The 27,941-nt window shown below is 46.4% G+C and overlaps 1 protein-coding gene across 2 annotated transcripts; it reads right to left on the bottom strand.

Annotated features, from left to right (window-relative positions):
* Positions 1-243: 243 nt before the first annotated feature.
* On the bottom strand, positions 244-27,236 carry SLC13A3 (solute carrier family 13 member 3). 2 transcript variants are annotated; one of them, XM_069806205.1, is made up of 13 exons: positions 27,110-27,236; positions 16,357-16,622; positions 15,830-15,993; positions 10,832-10,898; positions 9,921-10,106; positions 8,891-9,016; positions 6,419-6,514; positions 4,522-4,626; positions 3,421-3,518; positions 2,038-2,150; positions 1,526-1,687; positions 1,038-1,175; positions 244-438 (listed from the first exon to the last, which is right to left on the bottom strand). In XM_069806205.1, the coding sequence occupies exons 1-13, from the start codon at positions 27,218-27,220 to the stop codon at positions 253-255; spliced, it is 1,818 nt and encodes a 605-aa protein (XP_069662306.1). In that variant the 5' UTR covers positions 27,221-27,236; the 3' UTR covers positions 244-252. The 2 variants fall into 2 exon arrangements, with proteins under 2 accessions (XP_069662306.1, XP_069662315.1); XM_069806214.1 differs by lacking the exon at positions 10,832-10,898 and having other exon boundaries at positions 9,921-10,101.
* Between the last annotated feature and the right edge of the window lie 705 nt (positions 27,237-27,941).

Here is a 27,941-nt window from a genome sequence, read left to right as displayed (position 1 = left end):
TGCTCGATGCTTACAAGGTTGTCCAGTTAACAATCACCTATGACAGATGGACTCTGGGAGAGTCTGATTGGTACCTGTGGAAGGTGGGGAAAGATCTTCAGAGAAAATAACAAACAGGTGTTGTGACACTGACCAGTATTTCTAAAAATAAAATTAAACCAGAGGGTCCCGTGGCTTTCCTCCTGTGCATACTCTGACGATTCCAGTGCCCAAGTCCTAAGTGAGTGAGTCCTTCCCCAGGGATGGCTTTGTTCATATTTTATTTAGTGCACTTAAAGTGACATTTTCTACAGCTGCCAAGAATGAGGTGGTATTTTCTGCATGGATGTTGGCCCATGCAGGGAAGGTCCCCAGCTGGAAGATGCTCTTGGCCCATGTGTTCATAGCCAAGCTAAGAAGCAGAACTCCCATAAGATTCATGAGCAACCCAGTTCTTGCCTACAAAAGAAATACAGACAACTGTTGAGTTTAGACTGGACATCTACAGCATGTGAAGCATGAAGCTATTTGAATATAAACATTATAAAAATGAAAGGCTTAATTGCCGTTAATATTAGCAACATCTTAAGCAGGCTTTCTTAAGCCACAAAGGCCATTCTGCAGATGCTTACCAAGCTTTGATCCATCAAAACAGTAACATCTGTTTAGCCTCAGGAATGTCAGCAGGAACTGGGACTGCGCCTAATTTTACTCATAAGCTTTATTTCACTGAGCTGGGGAACTTGTCCTGCACCCAGAAGCCTATGAAAGTTGAGCTGCTGACACTAGCAGGAACAGGAGCAGGGTCTGGGAGATGCTGAGCACATTCAAGACCATCTTTGCCACCATTTGGAGCCATGGTGGCACCAAATTTCACAGGGCCAGACTTCATACACACTCCTTCCATACCCCTGTGCCTTCAAACACTGCTGAGAACAGTAGCAGACTTCTGGTTTTTTACTTTACTACACAGTGAACTAGTAACAATCCAGAAAATTCCTTTTTTAAACACTCAGGATGATTGTTTTTCAGCATTTTCCATATCTAAAAGAACTTACCATATCCTTGACCATCAAGTGTCCAGAAGAAAACGCAATTGAGTTAGGAGGTGTTGAGACTGGCAGCATGAACGCATAGGAGCACCCTATAGTTCCTGGTATCATTAAATAGAGGGGATTTACTTTCAGACGAATGGCCTTGAAAAACAGAAAGGAACAGAAATTGCATCTTGGGAATTCGGAGTCATAGGCAGATATATCAAAATGCAAACAGCTAGTGCACTGTGCAGAGCCCTATCCCACACTCTGTGATAAATAATCATGTATCTCGCCAACAACATCTGATGGATTGTTATCTGGCAGTATCCACGTTACGCTACCGGCACTTGCTTTGTTGCTCCTACGGATTTCAAAGCGCCTGAAGCCCAGAAGCAGGAGAACCGCACAGTGCCTGTCCGAGCACAGACAGAACACAAACCTGCCCATCTAAGGGGCAGGGTGAGGAGGTGAGCAGAGGAGCAGCTGGTCTTGCCATAGGACTACCTTACCAGCTCTGCCAAGACAGGCAGAAAGATGATAATAGTGGCTGTGTTGCTGGCAAACTCTGTGAATAAGGCGATGACAATTGTGATGAGGATGACAGCCACGGGCGGTGGTACACCCTCCAAGGGATGCAGACGGCCTCCTATCCAGACGGACAAACCAGACTCCTGCAGAAGGGGAGAGCAAAGAAGCTGGAGAGCAGGGCTCCTGTGTCCCTGCAGGTGAACCGACCCTCTCCTAGAACTGCAAATTACATACAACCTTCACAAGCACCTATGTCCAGTGTCCTTGGGGAATTTAACAGCAAGCAGTTTGAAAGGAGTTGCAAGATCTCTTAATCTCCTTAGTTATCTGCTGCCCATTGTTGTAACTTGGAGTTGAGAAACAAGTCCTTCAAGTGTTGTGACTCCACAGATGCAAATTTCCCAGACCCAAATGAGAACCCCAAGTGCACCCTGACAAAATCCAACTCTGTTGGGCAGGATGACTGCAACTTGGCTTCTGTGCCAAGCCTCACCTCACAGCCCTTCGCCATGGCAAAGCCTCCTCCAAGCAGCAAGATGATGTTCCAGGGCACTGTTTCTTGGGCCTTCCTCCAAGTCAGCAAGGGCTGCGTCTCAGTGTTTGGTGCTAGACAAAGAGAAAACCCTCATGTCAAACACGCACCCAAAGAGGAGCACGTCAGTCATCATCTGACTGAATGATATCACGAGCCTGACATCAGTGCCGAAGCTCACTAACCACGAGCTGCTGATAAAATATACATATGGAGTCTCTTAAGCCAGATAATTAAAAGATCATTTAACTTAATATCAGATCTTAAAAAAAAAAAGGAAAAGAAAAATTTTAGCATTTAAAGTTTTCTTTGAGGCTTTCTTGAGGGAACTTTTAATATCAGGTTAATTTTCTCTCTGTAACAGACATAAACATTGTCCTCAACAAATGGGAGTCTGTGGAAGGAGGAAATTTTCTACCATTTGAATTATGAAGATGTTACTAATTTTCCACTTGCTGTTCAACAGCTGGAGAGTATTATAGCAAAGAGCTCATCTCCCCTAAAGGCCATCTCTTAATACATGATGAAGTGAGCTCTGTCATATGGAAGGATGCACTAATGGGACTGTAATTTTCTGTCAAACAAGGGCACACATATTTTATCCAGAGGAGGCCTGATTAAACATCTTTCTGTTTATGGACAGCACAACAAGTGTGCATGACTCAGAGTAGCTGGTATTTTGTTCCCATAGACCCCAAGTAGTGCTGCACCATCCATGAAGGGCCTTCCTTAGCTGCATCTCCACATTAAGACCATTTCTTATTCTAAGTGGCTTATGAATTAAAATTTATATCTCATTGCTACTCAGGAGGACAGACCCAAGGTCTCAAAAGACTCCTGGTACCAAAACCTGATGGAGAGTTGGGGCTTTAGGAGTTTAAATTCTAAATCATTCCAGGAACAGAGGAAGGGCCCCTATTTTTGAGTACAGACATCTCGCCCAGCCCTGCCTTCTCAGAGATTCATGCTTCCCCCTGAGGGACAGGAGCTGTTTGGGAGGCAGCAAGCAAACCTCTGTTACACAATCAGGCTGCTACGGTAAATCCACACCAATTTCAGTTCACTTCAACCCACCGTGGCATCATCTCTGACAGCTACATGAGCAACTGAGTCATTCCTGCAATCGGCAGCAGGGCAGTGACTGCTAAACTTCTTCTGCCACTTCAGAAAAAAAGCCTCTGTGGGATTATATTGCACCTCCAAACCACACTGCTCCAGACGGCCAGCGCAGCTGCTGTGGGCTGGTACAGGTCAAAGGGGGGATAGTCTTGGCTCTTGCTCCATGCCTGCCCTGCCAGAGCACAGCAAGGGCAGAGCCTGGGCCCGGAGGGGTCTCCTACTCACCTTTCAAGTCAAACCACCACCTGAAGGAAGGTTTTTGCGAAGGGAAGAAGAACAGTATAATCACAATGGTGATTCCCGTAACCGCATCTGAGATAAACCTGTCCAAAAGCAGCAGAAACACTTGTAAGCAGCACAAGTCTGTAGAATTACAAAGTTTATGAGAACAGGGATTTACCAAAGAAGATTATGAGTTTCCATCAGGTTTGAACAATGCTGATTGTTCACAGTTCTTTTCTTTTTAATTCCCTGCCGAGCTACATTTATACAATGGGCTGTGAACCCCCTAGAAAAGCTGCCCTACAAATGTAAAAACCAAGATCTAATCCCCACCACACTGATGTTCTGGCTGTTCTGATTGTGGAGTCGTGGTCAGTCCATGAGGGGCTGTGAGGACAAGTTTCCTCAGCTCATTGCAGGGAGGAAGACAGGCAGAGCCCAGACCATCTTACTTATATGAGCTCTTTGCAAAATGCTCAGACTAAGGTGAAAGGCAGGTTCCATCCAGTAAAGAGCTTAAGCATGGGCTTGACTGTAAGGAGCTATTAACTGATGAGGAAAAAGTTCATAACTACTTTGTTCTATTAAGGAATGATTTATTAAGCTAGGGCTTTATTTTACAAAAACTGTGAAGGTCTCTTCTGTTAAGAAATAACAACACCCTCTCTGAACTTTAGCATTGCCCAACTGCTATATCCGTTCATCTTCCCAAGGTATGGATGTCACAGGGGAGACAAACTTGCTAAACAGACAGGATAGCACTTGGGGTCAGCTCCTGCCATCTCTCTCCAGTCTCCAGACCTCCAGTGAAATCAGTGGATTGCATAAAGAATTCAGTATTTCACTGTAAATGTACCTATAAACAGCATTCCCAACATTAAAACCCTAGGTATGGCCTCAGATAGACACATGCCAACTTCCCACCAGGCTTCATGTACCTCCTCCGGGAGACAGAAACAATAAAGCTGGCTCTGCTACTTGAAGCTCAGCTTAATTTATTCCAGGAAACCTGAGTGTCAAGCAATACATTCAGAAACCCAGGAATCTCAAAGACTTGGAAATGCTATTGAAAAATGTGACAGTGGAATTAAAATAAAATCTTACCCTGGTGCAAACAAGCTTGCCCAACCTGGAATGAATTTGGGATCCCTGGAGAAAAGCATGATTGCAAACATGCAGAAAAAGAAGAAAATTGCCTGTTCTGCAAACCTAAAATGAAAAGAAATGCAGTTAAAATGCTGATGTGCTAAAGGGGTGGATCCAAGCTAGGACAAGTATTGAGCTCAGGCTGCAGCAGCTTGGGTGAGAAGTTAGGCTGGTTTTCTAAAAATAACTACAGTGCAACATTGGAATAGATTGTAAATCTATTTACAAATATTGGTATTTGCCAGGAATTATCTCCTACTGGAAAACATTAAGGAGAGGCAAGATGGGCATCAGGAATGCCCAGATGTCACAAAAGGCGTATGCAAGGTTGAGCCTCTGGGTGTGGCAGAGAGGAAGGGCCAAGCAGCTTCTCATGGTCATTCCTCTTACCGCTGCCCTCCGGGATGTCCCTAAGGCATGGTCAGCTAGGGATGATTTCACTCCAGTTCAAGCAATGTAAAAGGATAGCTGAGATTCAAATCATATATGAGACAGCAGGAACAAACTTCTTCAAGGTCAAAACCTAAACAGTATCCATTAGACACATGACAAACAGCAGCATAAATGGCAATATCATCCACTAAGTATCTAGTGGAATAAAGATTTAACCAAGACAATGCCTCAAAACACTGTTTAAAATCTCTCCAAGCACAAGGAAGGGCATTTAAACCATTGGGAAGAGGCCACTTGCATTGATTTTAAGTTACGGGGTTGCTAATCAAATTGGTAGAGCACAGCTTAATGGACTTTCTCACTCCTAGACCTCAAAGTGGGACTTTGATTCTTTCAGAGACATTTTGCAGGCTGCTCGATAATGTACTGAATGGAACAAATAAACCAATTTCTTTCATTTACAGCACAGGCACAGACAATTGTCTTTGAAGAACCACTCTCTTTTCCACACAACAGCAATAATTACAATGTCGATAGCATGACACAAACATCGCTGAATCTTCACAGCATTGCCATGAGTACAAAAATATTATTTTACAGATGGAGAAACACAGACCATTTAAGGTTAAGACCTACAGTTTCAAAAACCTTCACTAGCCCTAGTTGCCCAGAACACCCGTGTCTGGTTGGACATACCTAGGGTTTGATTCTTGGAGACACTCAGCTTTTCCTGCTTCCCCCTTTTTTGGCATTTTTCATAAGTCTAAAACTCATGTTTCTTTCTGCTGGTTCCTTTCTCCAAAATACTATCCCCATCACTGCAATTTGCACCAAGCTTTTTCCAGAAGACAAGACCTTTGAGAAACTACAATAAGAAGCTAAAACAGTCTTGTTCTTTCTTCACCTAATACAGTTGAAGGAGTTATTCAGAAAAAAATCATGTATTCCATCACATGGATCTGACTTCTTTCCATATACTTCCTCTGAGCAGCTATTAAGCTTTCTTAAAGTATATCCACAATCCATATGATTCATATCTATCATGTGATTCATCAGCCTTCTCAGCAAATGCTTCCTGCTTCGCACAAAAAGTACGCACAAACCTTCAAAATTCAGCCTGTGTTACTTAGTACATAATATACACAGGATTGGTTTTGTCCCTGGAGTAGAAAAATTACAAACAGTAATTAAACAACCCAGCATGAATTCACTCTATAATACGAACTTTGTTCTTGAGAAGATTTGAGTACAAGCTGCTATTTGCAATTATTCCTGTTAGTGAAGATGGAGAGGCTGGAGCATACAAAAAGCAAACTTCAGCAGGTTACAAACACTCTGAGTGGAAACATCCATTTCATTTTCTTCTAAAAAACTCCATTTCCCCCAGTTCTCCACTCTTAAGACAGGACATTTCTAACCTACTTGATTTCTTTTTCATTTTAGTCCCGACTTTATGACTCACTTTGTTGGACCCAGTTTCTGATAGTCTTCCTTTATCACTTCTCTGGCTCGGGCTTCTGCATCCGCTCTTATATTTGATTTTTTTGTTCTCCAGCCCCTGCCAAGAAACACAGTTATACCTTTACATGCCTCTAACAGAACCAACACATAGCAAATGCTGCATTTAGTAATGCAGCATACGCACACACGATGCCCTCCTTCAGTGACTGCTCTGCAAGTTTCAAAGAGCTGCACGTCTCTGGTGGCTCAGTTTGCGTTATCTTCAGATCATGAAGACTGATGGTGAAGGTCTCTGGTGCAGATACAGGCAATAAGGCCCTATTTTATATATCCTTTCTCTCTGCATTCATACAAAGGAGACCCTGCAGAGGTTAGGAAGTTTCCTCTCATTTATATTCTGAACTGTTTCCTCCAGCATGGGCTGTGATTGCCAGAAGAAAGTCCCAACTTTGCAGGATTTCCTCATCTCTAGCAGATACCTACTTGGGCAGAACAACAAGGAAGAGGGTGACACGGAAAATGAATCTGTCCCTTCACTTCTCAAGTCACTTGCAATTTCCTGCGTGATCCCAGGATGCTGCTGAGGATCAACAAAAATGTGAGGAATTTCTAACCGGCCAGGAATGTTAATGTGCTCCTGGCTAAGCCTCTTAGCCCAGCCACACTGACCGCAAACACCGTTTGATCCTTTGTAGTATGACCATACAAATGATATATTCATATCTCACACCTCATCTCCCATCACATCCCATGCCGCTGAACCCAGTTTCTAACCCTGCCTGTGACCTTGATTAAACCCAGCTTTCTGCATCAGTTGCATCCATCCGGCCCCGTGGTGCCTGTGCTTCCTTCATTCATTCACCGTTGCAAAGGGATATCATGGCTGGATCTTCTGTGTGGATGAATGGTTGATCATTCAGAAATTCCTGAACCTCTAATAGGTATACTTGGCCCTTTAATTTCTTTTTCTTTTTGGGGGGGTGTTATTGATCACAGCATCAGCTCAGCTCAGCCAGCCTACACCTAAGCCCTTTAATGTCTTTTGGATTCAAGCAAAGCCAGCCTGCTACTGGAGCAATGTCCATCTGCCTGTCCTGTCTGCAGACACCAAGGACTTGGCCACATAGAGTGTCCAGCCACTATCCCCAAGTCGTTACAGTCAAAGAAGCCGAACGGAGTCCTGCAGAACCTCAGCTGTACTTGTGCAGCTTTGCAATGTCTCTTCCGAGGCACCTCGCCACTGGGGAATACTGGTATCTGCACTGGCCCAGCTATCCCAATAAAGCCGGACTTTGTGCTGACAGAGACAAGCCAAGCAAAACAAAAACCATCACGTTCTCCAAGCGCAAGAGCAATTCTGCATTTCACCAGGGGCTTTGGCCAGCACAGCTACCTCTTCCCTCACCTGATCACCAGGGGCTGTGCCGGCAGGGCGCCGGGGCCGTGCCCCAACCCTCACCATAGGACCCCGGAATTCAGGCTCCGCGTCGCACAAGCCCCGGGCACGCGATGCAGAGCAGTGCGGGTCTAAGCGGCTGCGAGCCAGCAGAACATCCCACAGCAGCACGCAGAGCCTCCTGTGAAGCCCCACGAGCAATTTAAGGACCAGCGTTTGGCATTTTCTGGATTGAAACTTTCCCATTGATTTTTTCCTGTCTCTATGACAATGTAAATATTTGGACACCTGTTCTCTTTTTTTTCCCCTCTTCTATTTGCATTTTTAACTCAAAATAACAATTAAAGACTTTTCTAAATACTAGAAATTCTGCATGGTCCCTGGAGGAAGCAGGACTGTGAGTTTGTTACTATCACATATGAGAGTATACAGGGAGAGAAAGGGCTCCAAATGAACCAGCATGGCAATGTTACAACCATCTTAAGTAGTGTAGACTAGGGGTTGCACATATCCAGCAAAGACTTACCGAAAAACATGTTATTCTCAGTTACAGATTAACACGTTGTTGTAAAATTAAACCCTGTTGTGAAGTAATCTGTTCCAAACCCCAGTTTCTGCCCCAGGAACAAATCCTGGCTCTTTTATGTTCTAGGAGATTTTTGCTACTAATTCCAAGGAAACCATGATTTCATGCTGGTCTTCAAAGTTTGATCCTGCTTTCCCTTCTGTCAATTAAAATCTGTCACTGACCTCCACAGGCCCAGGTTGGGCAGTAAAACAACCTTTAAAAATTGTATATTTAAATGAATTAATATATAACACTTACTCTGTACACATATGTATTTCAGTTAGATAAAGTATATGTAACTATGAGATACCTTTAAAACCTTCCTGTTGCATATCAGCTTTGTAAAAATAGATGACTTGCTATAGCAGGACCACCCTGAAGTTAGTTATGAAACCCCCCACTGTCAAGGAGATGATATCAGTAGATTTAGTATGAGAATTGTGATGAACATGTATTTCACAATGCTGGTATAACCAGACTATGTATATGTATAGTGAATATAAACATACCTCAGGTTAATTCCTCCATACAGGATGGAGATCCATAGCCATCCCAGGAGAAGAAAAATCAGCATTAAAGGAAATGCAAACATAAACCAAGAACCAAAGTTCACCACATCACATTCTGGAAAATAACTAAGCAAATGGGAAAAATCAAGTTAATGCAAGAAGGGAAAACAACCCTTCAATTTACGGGTAAACAAACATCTGAAATCAGCAGCAAAATGTCCCACAAACTTGCCAGTCTGCATTTAAAACCTACTCCCCTGTGTGCATTAGCAGTTACCTGGGCACTAGGAGATTTGGGGAGGGTTCTGTTGGGACAACCCCCCCAGGCCACCCTGCCACCCGCAGCTCACCCAGCCCAGCTGTGCAAGCTTTCACGGGAAGATCTGAAAATCTCTCCAGAAGCCTGATGCTTTCACACAATGATACTCCTGAACACCCAGGATTAAACGCTGCTACAGTAACTGCTGAGAGGCTGAACATGAACCTCATAGGGATGCTGAACATGCCTAGGAGAGCCTGAACACGCTACTTGTAGAGGCCAGTAAAGAAATACCTGCAGGCACTTAGAATGGCACAAATCTCTGTTCCTATGCACATAGAAGGCATCTTTTATTGTCTAAGAAAACAGGCCAGAATTAGCGGGTACTTTATTTTCCTTTCTACCATACAGCAGTAGATATAATTGCTCACAAAACACAACACAGCTTGTTTCATCAGAACAGTTACCAGGTTAATTGTAAGTGTGTAGTGAAGCCCCATTAAATTCAATGGGATTAAGAGCATCAGTAAGGTGAAACATATATGCACGGGTTTGGCTGACAGCCTGGCTGGATATGCTGGAAACCCACTTATTACAGCCAAGACTGATGCAACCACCCTGCTTTCATCTGTTCACAGTTTCCCAAAATGTTCTGGGAGGGCATGAATTTTCCCAACTAGTTCTCGGCACAGAAGGGAATTTCCTACAGGGATGAAGAACACATCTCTGTTTCCCAGGATTTACAGGATTTTCTGGGATGGCCTCCCATACCTCTTCAGCTGTCCCAGAAGGATGAGGTTTGGTGCAGTTCCCGTCAGCGTTGCTGTACCTCCGATGCTGGCCGCGTATGGGATTGAGATGAGGAAACCTTTCCATATATTTGTTTTGTATTCCTCCTCCTTCTTTAAGTCTGAGAGAGCATCACTGGCAACCTCCTTCTCCTCCGTCAGATCTTTGCTTTAAAATAGTCCAAAAGAGAATCTGGTGAAAGCCCTGGTTTAAATACTGCACAACCACTTCAGAGCCTTGACAGAAGGAAATTCCCAGGTTTTAGAAATCCAAGCTAACACTGTCCTCAAGGACACCTTAGCAGCTCAGTGCAGCAGAGGGGTCTGCTCAGTGAACTGCCACGCGGGACCGGCAGCCTTGCAGAGGGCAGAGCACCCTCAGCACCCATCCGTAGGCACTGAGGGTGCACGTGCCTTGCCCAGCCCCTCAGCAACTTCTAACACTTAACATAAGGCCCACAGGACTGCTAAAAGGAAAAAAAAAAAAAAAATTTGATAGCACCGAGAGGAAAGAAACATCTGTTACTGAAAAGATGCTTCCTTCCCATCATTGTTATCAAAGCAGGACCATCACCAGTGTGTAAATCCTGGTGGGTTTTACATCACCAGCTTCACACATTTAATGTTCCTGAGAAAAACAAGGCACAATTCCCCAGCAGGAGACACCTCTGGCTACCATTTCAGAGTGGCTGGAAAATCTCTGCAATGATTTGGACACGCAGAGGAGTGCTGGACACACGGAGGACAGTTTCTGTCATTGGGCTGCTAGTGATTGGGATGTTTGGTATAATCAAAACATTTCAATGATTGAATTTCAAATTCCTAAAACTTGGTCTAGCTCAGGGGATAATTCTCTCTCTCAACTCTCTAATACAAACTTTATAGTTAACTTACTCCTCAGTACTTGCCAGAAACTGCATCTCAGTTGGTACAGTGTAAAGTTTATTCTGCTGTAAAGATGCTGAAAAAGAAAGATGAGGACTTTAAAACAGTTCAAAGCATCTAGAAAATTCTCCTTGAACCAAACAGAGGAATGGAGCAAACAACTGCTATTTACACAGGAGGGGCTGTGCAAATGAAGGGTGAGCTCACGTCAAGGGGACGGGGTCGGGAGCACCTGGCAGGCATGAACTCCTCCTGCCACCCCAGTCCCACTGCAGCACCCAGCTTCTCCTCCAACACCCAGAGGCACTCAGTCCTTTTACTACTTCTGCCACTGGTTGGGCTCTGGGATCTTCTAACGTGACCAGCAGTTCCAGGGTGTCCCTTATCAAGTCATGGGTTTGGGGAGGGTTTTTTGGGGGGAGGGTTAACCTTAGCTCATTCTTAGGAAGAAAAACTGTTGGGCCTGATATATCTGTAAGGCATGTTCCTCAAGGTACAGCAGGAGCACTCCCTGTCACGGAGCTCCGTTCCCAAGGGATGAGAATTTTACCCCCTGCAGACACCTAGCGCAAAGTCACCATAAAGCTGTAGTGCGCTCTTTAAAGATGAGAGTGGGGCACACCTGGGGATTAGGCTTCGTACCAGGTCCTCTGAAATCCACCCTGACAGCAAGGACCATTCCCAAGCCCATCAGCCCCTCCATAAATGACAGACCCTGCAGGCTGAGCAACCGGTCCCTGACACAAGTTTAGGGCCACCCCAGGAGGATTCTGTTGCATACCCAATTCCCAGGGACCCTCCTGCATATTTTGCATGGGTTCTGCCTCACTGTCCTCCTTACCACCAGCCACAGGGAACACAAGCAGGACTCAGGAGCACTTGAGGAAAGGGTGTATTTTGACCGGAATGACCAATGTTCTCTTTGGCAGCAAACTGGGAGGTGCACACCACTCTACCACACACATACATATGGGAGAATTCAGAAATCAAAAGACAGAAATGCGATACAATCACTCTTTTTTTACCAGATCTTACACTAAGGCTTGTGGCATTTGTAGTCCTGGCTCATGGCTTGACCTCCTGAGGTTGAGAGTAGAGGTGTGCTATTAAACCCCATTTTCCATATTCCTCCTCAGGACTGGAGCACTTGTGAGTTGTGAGCACCTTCAGCCCGGGCGGCCCTTCCCTGTCACTGCCGGCTCTGCTGCCTTTCTTTGGGCTATTTGCATGGGTTTGGGTCCAGAAGCCTGTGTCCCTGCACCTTCCCAGGCTCTGCAGACCACTGTGCACAGAGGCCAATGGCTGGTACTGCCACCCCAGCAGTCCCCAAATTTCCTTGCACCCCTCCTCAGGCTGAAACATCATCCTCTTCTACCCATATATGCACTAGAGACAAAAAGCAGTGCATGGAGAGTAGCCAGCGGTCAAAGTCTCTGGACTCACTCACATGTACACCGAAGACACCGAGCTTGTTCCAGCTCAGTGAACCAAGGATTTTTTAAATGTCATGTTTTACACATCACTAATTTACTGAATTGGAGTTAATTGGCTTGGACGCACACATGCTGAGCTTTCATCCCAACAATGCTGCAACAGAGGGATGTAATTAGAAGGACAAACATTAACCCATAGTTGACTGTTGATCACCCAACGCATTTAGCCCAAGGCCTCTTACCACTGCCATCCCATTCAAGCCTAGTGCTGGCTCTGCAAAGACACATATTTCATTCTACCTCTTAACATTTTTTGATTTTTTTTCCCTTCTAAGCCCAAACTCCCATCCCATCTTGCCAGGACCATCTGTGAGTTACCTCTCAAGGAAGGTTTGCAAAAGGCAACCATGCAAAGGAAAGCCAGAGTTGCTGCAGAGCAAACTTTTCCTATGAAACTTGTAAAAAGGAGTTGAAAATTGTTATAGGTCTGTAAGTCAGAAGAGGCCAAAGACCACTGAGGTAGAACCTGGCTGTACACATACATCTCTCACAGAGCAGCATGAGAAGGATTCAGCAGCCATTTCACCCAAATACCTCATATGGCTTAGAGGCAGAAAGGTTTGTCCTAGATAATGACTTTTTTATTGTTTCTAAAACGTTGTAAAGGCCTGAGAAGTAATATTTCCACCCACTGAGGGGTGCAGGCAGCAGCTTTGGGGCCATACCCTGTCAGCACAGACTGGGGTTAGGCAGCCAAACCAGGCAGCGGTGTCCAAAAATGCACATTTCCCACTTGCCCCTTTAGAGACATCATTTCCATCATTTCGCGACCCAGCAGAACACCTCAAGCACTGACTGCAGTTTATCTTGAATTTGCAGAAGATACTGCCTATGCAGGAAAAAGAGGATAGAAATATTTTCTTGTGATATTTTACCTAGAGATATTAAAGCTGCTCAAAGAAATGAAATATTGCCAATGATGGGTTAGTGGGCAGAGAGCAGGAGAGATGGTCAGGCTTACTAGCACAGCAGTTTCCAGCTTGTCACACACCTAATGCTGGAGATGTCAGGCAGAATTGTAGGGGATCAATAACCCACCTCCAAAAGGAAAATTCTGAAAGTTGAAAAAAGCCTGTTGGTGTTCAGTTTATAACCCTATTTTGATCAACCAGAACCAGATGGGACTTCAGCCATCAAAGCTCATCTAACCACATTTTTGCATCAGTAGCCAATAGCATCAAAATGAACAAAAAACTACACTGAATTTTAGCTATCAAGGACACAAGCAAGCAAATACTTATTGATCTATAACGTGCTGCCCACGTGGTTGAGCATAAGTGATTGCAACCTTGAGGTTCTCTCATTAGCAAAAAAGTGTGACCAACTGATCAGCCACATCACTTTAATTCTGGCACTGTGTGTAAGCAAAGCCCTTCACAAAGCTGGTTTCATACCCTTGTTGAAATTCTTCAGAAAAGCAAATGCTTTTACATGCTACATGTTCTTCGATATATTTGTAATTTTTTTTTAGCCACCCAAGTATTTTTTAGCCTCCTGGACACTACTATAGTGTTATTAAAGTATACCCAAGCAGATTTCAAACTGACCTTATCATATGCCACTGTAAAACTTTGCTTCCACATACAGTCCCCTTCTCAAATAAATCTGCCGGTCTTTTTTTGGAACACAGGTTACAATTCAGTTAGATTACAAAAATTAAGTAAACTATGAAATGAGGATACCTTTTTCTCAAATGCATGTTTCTTTACATTGTCAGGTTTCATCAGGTCTGTGAAAAAACTAACTGCAACAGCCCCATTGGAGATGTGCAGCCAGCCCTGACTGCAGATGACACCTGACAGACAGAAACCCCCTGCAGAAAGTTGACCTTCACGTCTCCGCTCCTAGGTGTAACATCAGATTCGTCGCTTTTGTCTGACTTCAGGTTTAGGGCTTCCTTCAGGGAACTCTGTTTTTCTCATCCATTCAGAAAGATTACAGAGAAGGATGAGTCTACTTTGGGACACTAAAGTTCAAACAAGAAATCTACAAGAAAATCTGCATTTTGATGTTGTAATGACTCCACTTGTATTTATTACTTCTATAAGCTTCTACCTCCAAAGAAAAATACATCATCACGCCATCACATGATATTTGCAAAGCATCAGTTTATTCATTCTTCTACTTGCATTGCCTCTCCCTTTGCCTTTTCTGGCTTCTCTCACCACTGTAAGCGTTGTGAGCCAAGGACGACCATTTTGTGCTTGCCAATATCTAGGACAACAGGGGTCTTGATTTTATGTGTTCCCAAACTCTACTGTATTTACAGTCACAACTACACAGTCAAATCATTTCAGAGGTTGGGGTCAAGAAGGTTAAAAGCAGACTAACAAAACACAATGCTTCTACAGAATAAGAAATTATAGCAAGAAGGTCAGTGGGGTTGATTTTAATAGATGTCAATGGTCAAAAATTCATAAAGCAAATGTGATAAAGCAACCTGGAGCGCAAATATCTCATGATTGCTAGACATTAATGATGAATGATTAATTATATCTTTATTAGAGTATGCACACATTTGAGTCTTCTTCTGGGGAGTCATTTTTCTGCCTTAGGACTCAGCAGGAATGAAAAAGCCATTGCTTTTAAATTACAGGGGCAAAAGAATTACCAATTAGTGCGAGAAAGAGAAGCCGTGACTACTGCTTCAACTATCAGTAATAGCTGCAAAGGGGACTTCATGACTTCATTTCTGTTCTGCTGTTTCTCACCACTGTCTGCCAGAAGCCCAAACTCCAGGTAAATGACTTGTGAAGAAAGGGCTGCAGGAAGACCTTATCTGACTGCATACTCCTGATCCAGCCTGTCCATGACCTGCTCAGGAGCAACACCAAGCAACAGCATCAAGCTGGGAAATTACAAAGCACTTTATAAATAGGTATTTAATCTGCCAGCCTTCCCTTTCATCCTTCCTTTCTCCTCCAGCTCAGGCTCCAGTTTCCTGGGGGAACAAACAGGAAAACGAGAGGAGAACCAGCCTGTCCACAAGCACACGGCAGGCCTGTGTGCTGCCACGGAGGGGCCGTCGTCCTCACCCTTGTCCTGCTCTCGCTGCCTGGCCTGTCCCTTGCCTGCCCCTGCAGCAACGCGCCATTACGTAGCACTCATCTGCCCAGGTGTTACCACCTGCAGCCCTCCCTGGCTCTGGCTATCCCCGCAGCAAGGCATCCCTATGAATCCCGTCACCACCGTGCCCACAGAGCTCGACTTTCACTTGGGCCAGCAGCAGGTTTATGGAGCAGGTTGGCTGGGCATCACCACTTCTTGGTTTGTCCAGACGACTCAGAAGCATTGCCTCTTGCATGACATGAGGAAGGGGCAGGATAAAAGGGAGTTTTATGCCAATACTCTTCCATCACGGTAATAAAGTGTGTGTTAAAATGGGACCAGCACCGAGATCAAGCTGCAGCTAAGAAACCTGGTACTTGTGCCAGTGAAGTGAATAAAATGGGGCATATTTGATGGCAGCAGGACAGACCTCAGCTGGCTTATACTACTGCCCTGTCTCAATTACCTTGGTTTTCTTCATTTTCCCTGTTCATATCCTTAGATGTGTCTTTCTCCCCAAAGAGGCTTTTTAAAATTGCATTTGCAATTGGAAGCATCATAGCAGTGGAGGCAGTATTACTTAACCACATGGACAGGAAAGACGTTGTCAACATCATCCCTAAAATTAGTCTGGAAGAGAGAAAAAAGGAAAAGCTGAATTTCTTCAGTTTGGCAAGTTCTCTGATATATATTATAGCTATAGGAAGAACACTCATCTGCAGGGATAACAAAACTAAGCAAAAAGGACTTCTGTGACTATCCTGTAACTGGATGGAGCACAAATATGGGGCTGAACCAAATCAGTCTCCTTGTGCTCCGCTGGCCTCTGAGCAAAGGCAAACAGCTGAATAAACTCAATAAGCTGGAGAAAAGGGGGTGTGGACAGCCCCCTGGTATGGGAGACACTCGCATCACAGCCCACCAGAGCAGAGCTGCTTCCCAAGCGCCTGTAGTTCATGTTCCCCATGGAGATCCCCCTGCTCCCATAGTCACCTGGCTGGCTGGACTCCCACCAACATGAGGACCCGGAGCGCAATCCTGCGGTGTAAATTCCACTCCTCAATGGCCGAGGCCATGATTAAACCACTGAGGAAGAGGAAATTGGTGTCTAAAAAATATTGTGGGCAAACTTTGTTAGATGGGAGGATCCCCAAGAAGGGAAAGAGGACGATGGGCAGCAGAGCCGTCACGGCCAAGGGCAGCGCCTCCGTGCACCAATACAGGGCCATCAGCAGGATTACATAGAGACATCTTCCTTCCTGAAAAAGGAGGAGAGAGGAAAAGTAAGATGTGGCATTACAGAGACATCTTTTCACTTGGAGGCGCTTAGACGAGCAAAACGCACCAATTACTCCTTCAGGGATACAGTATTTCTCCCAGATCATTTCCACCAAGTGCAACATCTCCTCCCCTACATTGTGTAGGGGTTCAGGACTGACACTGATCCTCTGAGACCACATGAAAACCCAAATCCTCCTCGATTGCCTGAGCTTCCTATGTGCTGCAGGGTGGCAGTGCACTGGGGCATCAACCAAGGAAGCTCTGGAGAATGGGACCTGTCCCAGCATGTTGAATTAGGGTGCTAATCCTCAGCAGGCACTGCTGCTAACATCCTTAGGTGTCCCAATATCTGACCCTGCTACACTTAATGTTTGTGCTTTCTCTCCAACTTCCACAGACCGTGCTTTGCATGGCTATGGAAAAACAGCTTGGAGAGATGGATGTATCGAGTCCCCACATTTGCAATAGGAGGCACACAGAAAGGTTCCTTTTCTTGGATCAGAGTCTCCCAAGAGATCTGTGAGAAACCATTCCATGGCAACCCATCCCAGTCCCTACGGAAATCAGTAAATCAAGCGCCCTGGTGTCACGCCACTTCCTGAGGGCAGGGAGCTCGCCCATGCCCAGCATCGCCCCAGCCTCGGCCAAGGCTGGCAGAAACCCAGTGCCCCCGCGCCGCAGCGTGAATTCATTCATCCGCCCAGGAGGCACAAACTAGACCAACGCCATTTGTCCTGACAGCCACAGCCGAAATGACGAGCGACGGAAAGAAGTCCGAACGGCTCCAAGCCCAGGAGAGGAGAGCCCCGGGGGGGGAGGGGGGGGCCCAGCACAGAGCTGGGCTTGGTCACGGCGGGGCTGAACGGGGATATTGTCAGCGACCACAGGGCAGAGTGCCCGCAGCGCTATAAATAACTGCCGAGAGTCATTTGGAAGCCACAGAGCTATTTATTTTACCGCTCTTTTCCAGCTTCTTGAACAGGTTGAATTGTTGCTCAAAGGCACCTCTGTCCCTCTGCTTGGGCCCTCTTCCCCTGCACCCAGGGCTGGGCTTGCTGGGGCTTTTGCAAGGGAGACGATGGCTCTGCTCCCTGCCGTGGCTGGGTCGGGAACAGCGTGGGCTGGGAACCGTGTGGAGCTGCGTTTTGGGGATAATGTGGTCTCAGCTGCAGTATTTGAGCGTGCAGCAAGGCACCAGAGCAGGTACGGTGGAGCCACAACCTGCCTGGCTACCTGCAAAAAATTCACTTCAGGCATTAGCTGGATGTGGTCATCCCCAAGCTCCTAGAGCAGACACCAGCCCAGTAACACACCCACAAACTGAGGATAAAAAATAACCACGGTTACTGAGAAAGCCAAAGAGCAGAATCTATCCTGACACCCAGCTGGGTGCGTAAAGCCGAGTGAATTGAAACCGATAAGGATTTATCATTCAGTACATCTGTAGTGAGTGTTTGAAAAAAAAGTGGCAAGAATGACAGAATCTCTGATTTGCTTTTAGCACTCAGGCTTTGCATTTCACGAGCAGTTCTGCTCGTAAAGCTCCAGTGCTTCAGTGCACGTGGAGATGCAAATACCGCAGAACTGAGAATAATTTGCTTTCATTTTTTTTAATACATAATCTCAGCGGAGCCAACACTTCATGTGAAATTCCCAAGATCTGGATTTAAAGACCACTTCCAGTCCTAATTTTAGATCCCAGTAAAATGACATATGAGAGAGTGTAAAGTAAAACCTTTTATGTTCCCAGGGCTGAGCCCTGGCACCTGGCAGTTCCCATGAGCTCCCCATGGCTTCGCTTCCTCCAAACCAGCAGGACCAGAGCAACAAACCTGGCGGTGCTGAATTTTGAAAAAATAAAGAATCATGTTTTAAAATGTTTGCACACTAGATTAGTGATTTTCATTCCCGTGGCAACTGGTAATTTCTCTTTACTCTGGTTCTTTTTAAACACCAAAGAAATAGCTTTGCTCTCATTAAGCCCTTTTGCAAATGATCTCTAAAGGCCGTATAAATAATTTTTTTCTCCCACTGGCAAAGTATTCTTCAGTTTTCTGCGGAGAAAGATGCACCAAAGTCAGCTGCAACATAAAGACACTTTGCCTCTTACAGGGGTAGAGCAACTGATAATATTTAACGATGCCTTGATATAAGAGCATATCAGTGAAGGCTTCAATTGACCTGATAAAATAGTTGAAGTACTATTTAGAAAACTAATTATAAGTAAGGGATATTTATTCTCTGGTGTATGGAGAATGTTCTGAAAAACATTGCAATGAAACACAGCATGAATCTAATAACTAATCTTCATTGCAAGATCAAAAGCCCAGGAGTAAAACTGAAACAGGACAGAAAGAACTGCTATATGGAGGGTTTTCCCAAAATTTTGAAACCTATATCGATCTACAGCAAGCCACTTGAAAAAGAAAGCTGTAGTATTGTTTATCCAATTTATTCTACCCCAAAAGAGGACAAATTGCACCTATGTTAAACAAGTTTTTCACTAAAGATAGGACCTTCATTGAACAAAAAAGGAACAAGACCACTTCAGAATAACTTAGATTTGGAGCAAGCACTCCCCAGAATAAAAAAATTTAAAACCGTTAATAAAATTGAACCAAACTCTATACAAAATTTAAAGGTTTTTGGCTTCCAGATATCTTGCAAATGTTAATTAATTAACGCTCTCGGCGGCCAGCAAGTTTGGTTAGTACGCAAACAATATATGCTAACAAATGTCAGAAGAACGGTCTTTTAGGGAGATGGGCACGGCTGCCCAGCGACAGTCTGGGCTGCATCCACTGTTGTGTGCAGCACCATCACCCCCACATGATCTTTATCCTTCGCTCCCTCTGCTGTGTCACTGTCAGGCTCCTTCTGCTTCTCTCACCTCCCTGCGGCTTTGTTTTTATTTTTTTCAAAATGAGTCTATCAAAGTTCAGGGGGAAAAATGGTAGCGCATAGGAACTTTAAAATGGGTCTTGTGATTGGGTTAATTTTATAACCATTTAATGATTTCCAGGGAAGCGCTGGATGGCTCTGGACTGCAGTAGCTCTCCTTCCTGTTGCTCAAGAGCCTTGGGAATGACCTCTGCCCCTCCAAACACAGATCCTGTCTTCGCTGCACTGAAAGCACTGGGGATTTTCCACACTGGGGGACCTGCTCAGCTACGGCAGAGGAAGCCAAGCCACGAGGTAGTCTCCCATGGGCAGGAGAGCTGGAGGGAGCAGGAGGTCTCCTAGAAGGGCAGATGAGGTGCTCGAGGGAAAGGAGGTGCTGGCAGGGAATGTGGGTCAGATGAGGCAAACTGGCTCACCCAGGCATAGCACCGAGGCACGGGCACGTATGAGTCCCCAGTGCCAACCTGAAAGGGGACATCAGGAGCTTCAGCTGGACCTTGTTCTCCACCAGCCTCAGGCAGCTCTTGGGCAGCCCAGTGCCACCTGCCCAGTGCCCACAGCCTCCCCACCAGACAGACCCAGCGCTCAAAGAAGCCATACCCTGGCACTGCCAAGCTTTGGTTTTTCTCCATCAGCCGTTGCATGTTACATGGTCATCACAGCCTCATCACCCCCACACAGGCTCCCCCCTCACCCTTCCCGCCCTGTGACCGGGCAAACTAGGGGCATACAGGTGACAGGGCTCCTCCAGGACCTCGATCCCAATACCAAGAGATGTTTTGGCTAAACCGGAGCTTTTCAAGACCTTTTAAACCACTGCTACCACAAAGGAACATCCTAATTGCAATACTCAGAACTACTCAGTACAAAAAAGCACTGGTGGCTTTTAGCATCTCGCTCACAACCTGCTCTCACTTTGCAGCTGTGACGGTGCTACTGGCCATCTCGCTCACACTGCCTGTTCTCCAGTGGGATGGATATGTGAATCTGATTTTTACTAACTCAGCTCTTGCAAACATTATGTAATCTGGACATAAACCAAGCCCTGTTTACCAGCCTTCCTGCCAGCAGAGTTGTTTTGCTCCCACTGGGTATTTGCAGAGTGGCTAGAAAGGGGCCGGTAACACAGGGGCACAAGCTGTTAATAGCTTCAGGGAAGATATTTTGCTCTGGAGTTATGCTAAAAAGACATAAAGCTTATTAAACACTTTTATTTAAACTTCTTGAAGTATTTTGTAGTTGGCAGAAAACCAGAATAATTTTCTCTATTTTACAAATGGGACAGCTGAAGCTCAGAGAAAGTGGGCAAACTGACCAAGATCCCATAGGAAGCTAATGACAAAAATGGATTGGGCATCTTAGAGAAAATCTTCCCTGGCTCAGAGGTCTGAGGCTCACACTTTCTCTTGAACGCAGCAATAGATCCTACGTCTTCAAACATTCATGGACTGTGAAACTAAAACAACACAGTGTGATGATTTGACACCGTGCATGAGGTTAACAGAGCTCCCTTTTTGAATCTCCATTTCAGCATCAGGGTTTGGTTTTGTTTTTAAGATAGATCCACCACATTTGATTAGAAAAAAAGAAACATTTTCAGTGATGGTGACCCACCACAAGTTTAGTAAGCTGCTCCTATGATTAATTAACCTCACTGTTAAAATTATGTTGTGATAAGCTGAACCTGTCAGCTTCAATCCTCTGCACCTTTTTATACGCTCCTCCTTTATGCCTTAGCCTGGACCGCCCTTATCCAAACTCTGCTTGTGATTAATATGCCTTCAAGTTAGTGATCAAGTTACTTCTTGCCTTTTTATTCTTTGAAATAAATAGGTTCAGCTCCCACAGCCTTTCACCACATGGCCTGTTTTCCAGTCCTTTACTAATTCTGCGACTCCTCCAGTTTGTCAAAGCCATTTCTGAGCTATGGAAGCCAGACTGGAAGGATGTTCTGGTGAAAGTCACACCCTCACCATCGTAGATCCTCACTGCTCTTGCTCAACTTTCACATGTCCATACACATATTAACCTTCTTGGCTGTGCATAGCCAGTCTGGTAGCTGTGTTCAACCAATTACATATTGCCATCTCAAGCTCTTTTTTGTCATCTACTTCCCAAGAGGGACTCCAGATCAGCCTGACCTGCGGTCAGCATTCCCGGTGATCTCCATCTACCCTGGGGCTTATAGAAATGCACTCGGTTGATTGGTTCACAAAACTCCTCTGGTAGCTCTTATAAAATTCTTGTATGGAAGTTCACTAAACCTGTAGATTTTAAAGTAGCCAGGGCTGGATGCAAGTATTTTAATTTCCCTTTAGTTACTGTCATAATAAAAATATTTCATTATCAGACAACTTCTTATGATATTGGACTGTACTATGAGCACTTTCCTGAGTACGGAACAAAAATGCTTCACTGAATATGGCTTTTCTGCATTGTCCATCCGGCAACAGACTACCACAGGTCAGATTCCTTTTGTGCCACACACTTGAAACACCGCTCATCACTGTCAAGACCCTGCCCAGGGATGTCTTCCTCAATTCTTTCACATCTCTTGTCATGTTTTCTATGGTTCGTAGCTTCCATTCAATATTGACCCTTCTCAACTTCCCTTTTTGCACAAGTATTGCTGCTTTCACTTCCCCTCTGTGCCAGCTTGCTCTTCACCAGGCTTACCCTCTCTCCAGACTGAAGCTCACAGTGCCCATGGTAAAATATCGTCACCCTACTTCAAATTATCACCCCTCTTTTCTCACTCAAGTTCTTCCTCTCATCTCTTTTAAATAACCATTGCTTCCAGTTTTGTGAAATTGGCCTTTCTAAATCACCAAGCATGTACATAGCAGAGATGGACTGTGTGCATGAAATGTATAATCAGGCTACAATCACTTATTTCACCTGCCAGGCTGCTCTCCTGACTGCTACCTCTTTGCCTGCCCATGCTCCTGCTGTGGTCTCCAGCCTGGGATCCAGCTCCCCTCCGCTTCCCAGGACACCCCGCTCCCAGTCCACCACTCCACTCGCCCACACTGGCATCACCCCCTTTCCCACAATGCCTTCGTTCATGCTCTTTGCTTTCGAGTGCAAGCAATGTCATTTTTCTTCTGGAAGTTCTTAAAGTCTCCTTGTTCTAATCAGGAGGACTCATTACGTCCAAGTTAATTTTAAATTGCTCTATGGCCACCGAGGAAGTCAAGTCTGTTTTCTGAAGGCATTGGGCCCTATTTGCCTGCTTGGAGTTCCTTTTAGCAGATTTGGCTGCCTCAGCTGTTACCAAGCCAAGAGGCTGTAGACATTGAGTTCATTAGAAGCTGTTGGAACAAGCTCTTTGCACAGCTCATTAAAAGTGCCCCCCATGCCCCTTCCAGCAGAACAGTTCCTCCAGCCCCTCCTGCCCTGCCTGAGCTCTTTGCAATCATGCACAGCTCTCTGAGCAGGGGGGTTGCGAGCACTTCCACTCACGGGACAAATATTCAGCCATTTCAGCAGCAACCAGAGTGGGAGGTAACACACAGACCCTTGCGCAAAGGACTGGTTCCTAGAAGTGGCTCCACACAGAGCTTCTCCTGCTGCTGTTTTATGTGATGGGCACAAGTTCAGGGAGCACACCCTGAAGTCTCAGCAAACCCATCCACAAAGGAGAAATTTCATTTCTCTTAAATAGAGAAAGGATACTGCAGACAAAAGCATTTACGCAAGTCTCGCTCTCCACTACTGCAACCACAAAGGGCATCAAATAAAAACAAGGGCTATCAATGTCATTTCAGCACCAGTGCCAGCCCTGATGTTGTCCCTCTGTGAAGGAACTCACACAGAAATATGGAGAACAACCACTGCAGGGTGATAGCTGAAGAGAGCTTTAATAGCCACTTGCAGATATGGATGCTGGAGTTCATCAGCAATAAGCAAGGCCAGACTTGATGGATGATTTTCTTCGAAGGATTTTGCCTCCAGGGAGATGTCACCTAGGTGCAGGTTTCACTGGAAAACCCATTGCACGCAGAAGTATCACTCAGAAGTACATACTAATCCAAGAAACCACATCCTATTTGTGGTTCTCTGTTACATTGACTTTAGCTCATGATTTCTTGGTCGCCAGATCCAAGTGAAACGCTGCCCTTGAAGCCAGAGCTCAGGTGGCTTTTTATGGCTCCAGTCCCTTAAGAGATTAAAATTGCTGAGCATCCCAGTGGGAAGAAGGTAAATGGTGACATGATGTGGGAACAGATTTTAGCATCCCCAGAGGAGGAAAGTACTGCAGAGGTGCCTCTAAGACACCTTCTCACAAGGGAACCCTCATCCTGAGGCTAGCAAGGGCTGAGCCTCATTGCTTGTCATCTCCTACCAGTTTCCACAGCACCCTGCGAGGCAGCACACGGACCATCCCAGCAGGAACATGGGGTTCTCCAGACCATCCAACTCTCCCATGCTCCCAATGTGCAAGTACTTGGTAGCACCAAGGTTGCTACAATGACTGTACCACACATAGGAGCTCCTCCTGCCCCAGCTTGCTCTCCCTGGGTGCCCTGCCTAGGACAACCTCCCAGTAACACCAGCAGCAGCCCAGTCAACTGAATTCCTTCGGAGGTAGAGCTTGCTGAATGCCTGCAGCAGCTCTCGCGACCTGGCTGCCCAGGAGAGTGCGAGGTTGGACTCGAGTCCCGTGTTAGGATAAACCATCCGACCTGAGCAGCGCACCTGGGGGCACACATTTTCCATCATGCGCCAGAATAACTTCCAAACACTACCACCCCAGATCCCCTGCCTGCTGAGCGCTCGCCTGTTCCCCCCTGCTTGGTGTTTTTACACTGTGGTTAAAAGCGTAACCTGCTCCCTTCCTCTCCAGCATCCCCCTGTGGCTCAGGCTACGGAGGGCGGTTCAAGCAAGCTCCAGCCGTCAGAACTTAATCCCCTGTTGATGCAACACCAAACTTCCTTTCTTGCTGAACAAGTGAGTGAATTTTATGTTGAAACTAGATGAATCACTGACCCCTGAACATGAACAGATAGAATTTTCTATGGTAGCTCACAGCTACAGGTTCACGCCTATGCCAAACTGGGGGAGAACTTGGTGAAGCTGCAGTCGGACTTGCTTGAAATGTTGCACTGGTTAACAGCTGCGCGAGCATCAGAGTTTTGACGGCAACAAGTGCATGTACCAGCCAGCCTCACTGCTACCAACTGTAATGCATTTCGCGCCCATGGAAAATGAAGAAGAGATCACCAACACAATCGGGCAGACTAGTCAGCTCTGCCAGGGCCGCTCCTTCCCTGCCCGCAGCTGCCCCACTGCTTCTTCACTTTCTCAGCTGCAAACACTTCCACTTTCCCATCCATCACCAGTTTTTCTTTAATAAAACAGCACTGATCAGACTGGACTGCGCATGAGGTCCTCTGTGGGTCGCACCCAGGAGCGGGCTACCAGCACGCTGCAAGAGTGGAATGGGTGTGAACAGCACCATTACACCAGCAGAGACTTTTTTTCTTCCGTACATGTGGAGAAATCCCTCTCCTGAACACCCAAATCTTTACACAGCGTGTGTAACACTATACGCTTCTACCAGTACACAGAGCATCTAGATCGAGGGCCTTCCCGCAGTGCAGCACCAGGTTCATCTGTGATTTATTCTCACCATTAACCACTGTGCGGTTCAGGCACAAGCTTGCACTGAGCGTACAGTGCATCTCCTCACACTCTTAACCATATCTCATGATTTTACCAGTGCCAAAGTCAAAGAAGATACTATTAAATATAATTGAAGTAACTTGTTCAGCTACCGTAAATGAACGTACAAATATAATTATCTACTTATGAATCTGCAAAGGAATTAAGTGCCTGTTGTGCAATGTGCTTTCTGCTCTTTGAGGCTGACATTTAGTATATTCCTATTAAGAACTCACCCAATAATGCAAAATAGAAGAAAGGGAGATTAAATCCAAAGAGTTTTCTCTTTTAACATGCTGTGTCATTAAATAAAGCAATGGTCATTCTGTGTTTTGGTTTTGTTTTTTAATTTGGGAGATTTATTTGCTATCTTGAACATAAAGGTTTCATCTGACAAGCACTATACAGGCAGAAGTAAATGCCACCTTCATGTCCTTACAGCACCTGAATCATTCTATAATCACTAAGTACGAACATCACTTATCTTCTGATGTAAACAAAGTTATTCTCAAATGGACCTGAGTCAGAATGTAGGAGTGAAATCCTGCCCATACTGAAGTCAATAGCACAAAATTTCTCAGGGACTTCACCACCTCATAGGTTTCCACCCCAAGGGTCAGACCTCCTGGTGCGCGAGAGCTGCGTACATGGGACAGCTGCAAAAATCCTCCAGTCTCCAAAATTTTGCCACAAATTGCTTAATGTGCAGCCTAGCACACATGTCAAAGCCCAAACCTTACCAGGAAACCAGCTTTTCCATGTCTACAGAACACCACAAACATCTTACTCAGAAAGTCATTTTGGACACAGCACCAAAAGTCTCTCCCCCCCAAGAACTGCCCACAGCGGTGCAGGCAGCACTCGCGGCTCCCCTGCATTTCCCAGCCCTGCAGCACAAACTCCACTGCACAGCCACCTCCAGCCCTGCAGTGTTCCTCTCTCCCTGCCCACACCGCTACCCGGTGCGATTCCCATAGCAAAGGGGATGGGACAGCAACACCAGGCAGCCTCAGAGATCCGAGCACTTGCTCTTCAACCCAGCTCTACAAACACCTTGCTGGGTGATGCTGGCTGTGGACCTGCTTTGCCTCAGTTTCCCCAGCTCCCCTTTGAGTGCTACTGATGACAACTACAATAAGGCAGCTAGGTATCAGCAAGAAGTATTAGTTAAGTGCCGTTTAGTTCAAGCCGATTCTGAACCGTAGGTTCCTTACGCCTCCCAATGTCTATATAAGCAACATAAATACAGTTCATGCTATCCATCCCTTCTTCCCCCAAGAAGCTGAAATAACCCCAGGATGCCCCCTCCATTCGCACTCTAAGGTGGCTGCAGAAGGGTGAGGAGCTGAGGCAGATGGCGGGCTTCGGTGGTCCCCTCCATCCGGGGCGAATCCCTGGCAGGCAGCAGGGTGACCCTCGTGAGGGCCAAATCCTGCCGGGGCTGAGGCAAGAGGTGAGCAGCAAGGTGGGACAGAGCACCAAGACTACGTCCCCGGTCCACGTCCCCAGGGCTGTGCCCCCCAGTTCGCACCCCCAGCCTGTAGCGCTGATCCAGACCCTTGGTCCGTGCCCTGCCTCAGCGTCCCCGGTTTGTGCCCCTGGGCCGTGGCCCCGGTTGGTGCCCCCCAGTCGGTCCACCCTAGGTGCTGCCCCCCAGTCGGCGTACCCCGTACCCTAGCTGGTGCCCCGCCGTCCGCACCCCTGGTCAGCGCACCCCACCTCGACATCCCCTGCCCCGCTCCCCCCCCCCCGCAAGCGTCCCCAATCTGCAACCCCGAGCGGCAGCCCCAGCCGGTGTGCCCGCTGTCCACGCTCCGTGGCCGGCGGTCTCCATCCACGCCTCGGCTCCGTGCCCCCCACCCGCGTCACACACCCCACCACCCTCCCCGGCCCCGGTACCTTGGGGGGCAGGCTGAGCAGCACGGGCACCAGCGCCAGCGGGGCGCAGAGCAGCACCACGAACCGCCGGACGCTCCACACCTTCTTCACCAGCGCCCCCAGCGCCGCCATCCCGCCCCCAGCGCCGCCGCCGCCGTTCCCCGGCTTTATCCCGCGGGAGCGGAGCGCGGCCGCCCCGCCCGCCGGGAGGAGCCCCGCTATACCGCCCCGCCCCGCCATACCGCACTTCGCCCCCCTATACCGCCCTGCCAACCTGCTCTACCGGCCCCCCGGACCCCTATACCTACCCCGTATACCTGCTATACCGGCCCCCCCCATCTCAGCATTTTTCCCAGTCGCGGCAGAGCTTCGGCCGCGCAGCCGGAGGGGTTCGGCACCGGAGACTTTTCGAAACTGGTTCAAAAACTCTGGCAGCACAAGAGCTCGTTCAGTTTGACCATCTGTGTATTGCGGGCCATCAAAGAGCATCTGGTTGTGCTCATCGTTCAGGCTCAATACATCGAAATATAAAGAAATGGTGAGTACAAGCGATTGCTAGAGAAAAAAACCCACTGAAATCCAGCAGTTTAAATATCTGGTTTAGTTCTCAAACATTTCCCCTCCATGGACACAAACGCACATCATTAAAAACTCAAAAGCATGAGAAAAACAGGGAGCTGCGATTGCTTTTCACAATTCAATTTAACAGTGACTCAAAGGTTTGACAAGTTGTTTGCAATGACATGTGAAACACTTTTTTTTGTTGTTAAAAATAAGTGAACACAACCAAACAAAAGGCCAGTGGTGCGGAGCGGGATAGAGCCATGGGAAATACCAGAAAAGCAGGAGGCAA

The sequence above is a fragment of the Haliaeetus albicilla genome, chromosome 2, assembly GCF_947461875.1.
Source record: "Haliaeetus albicilla chromosome 2, bHalAlb1.1, whole genome shotgun sequence".
NCBI classification, from domain to species: domain Eukaryota; kingdom Metazoa; phylum Chordata; class Aves; order Accipitriformes; family Accipitridae; genus Haliaeetus; species Haliaeetus albicilla.
Note: the sequence above shows the minus strand (reverse complement) of the source record. Positions and strands in the feature narration are given on the sequence as shown.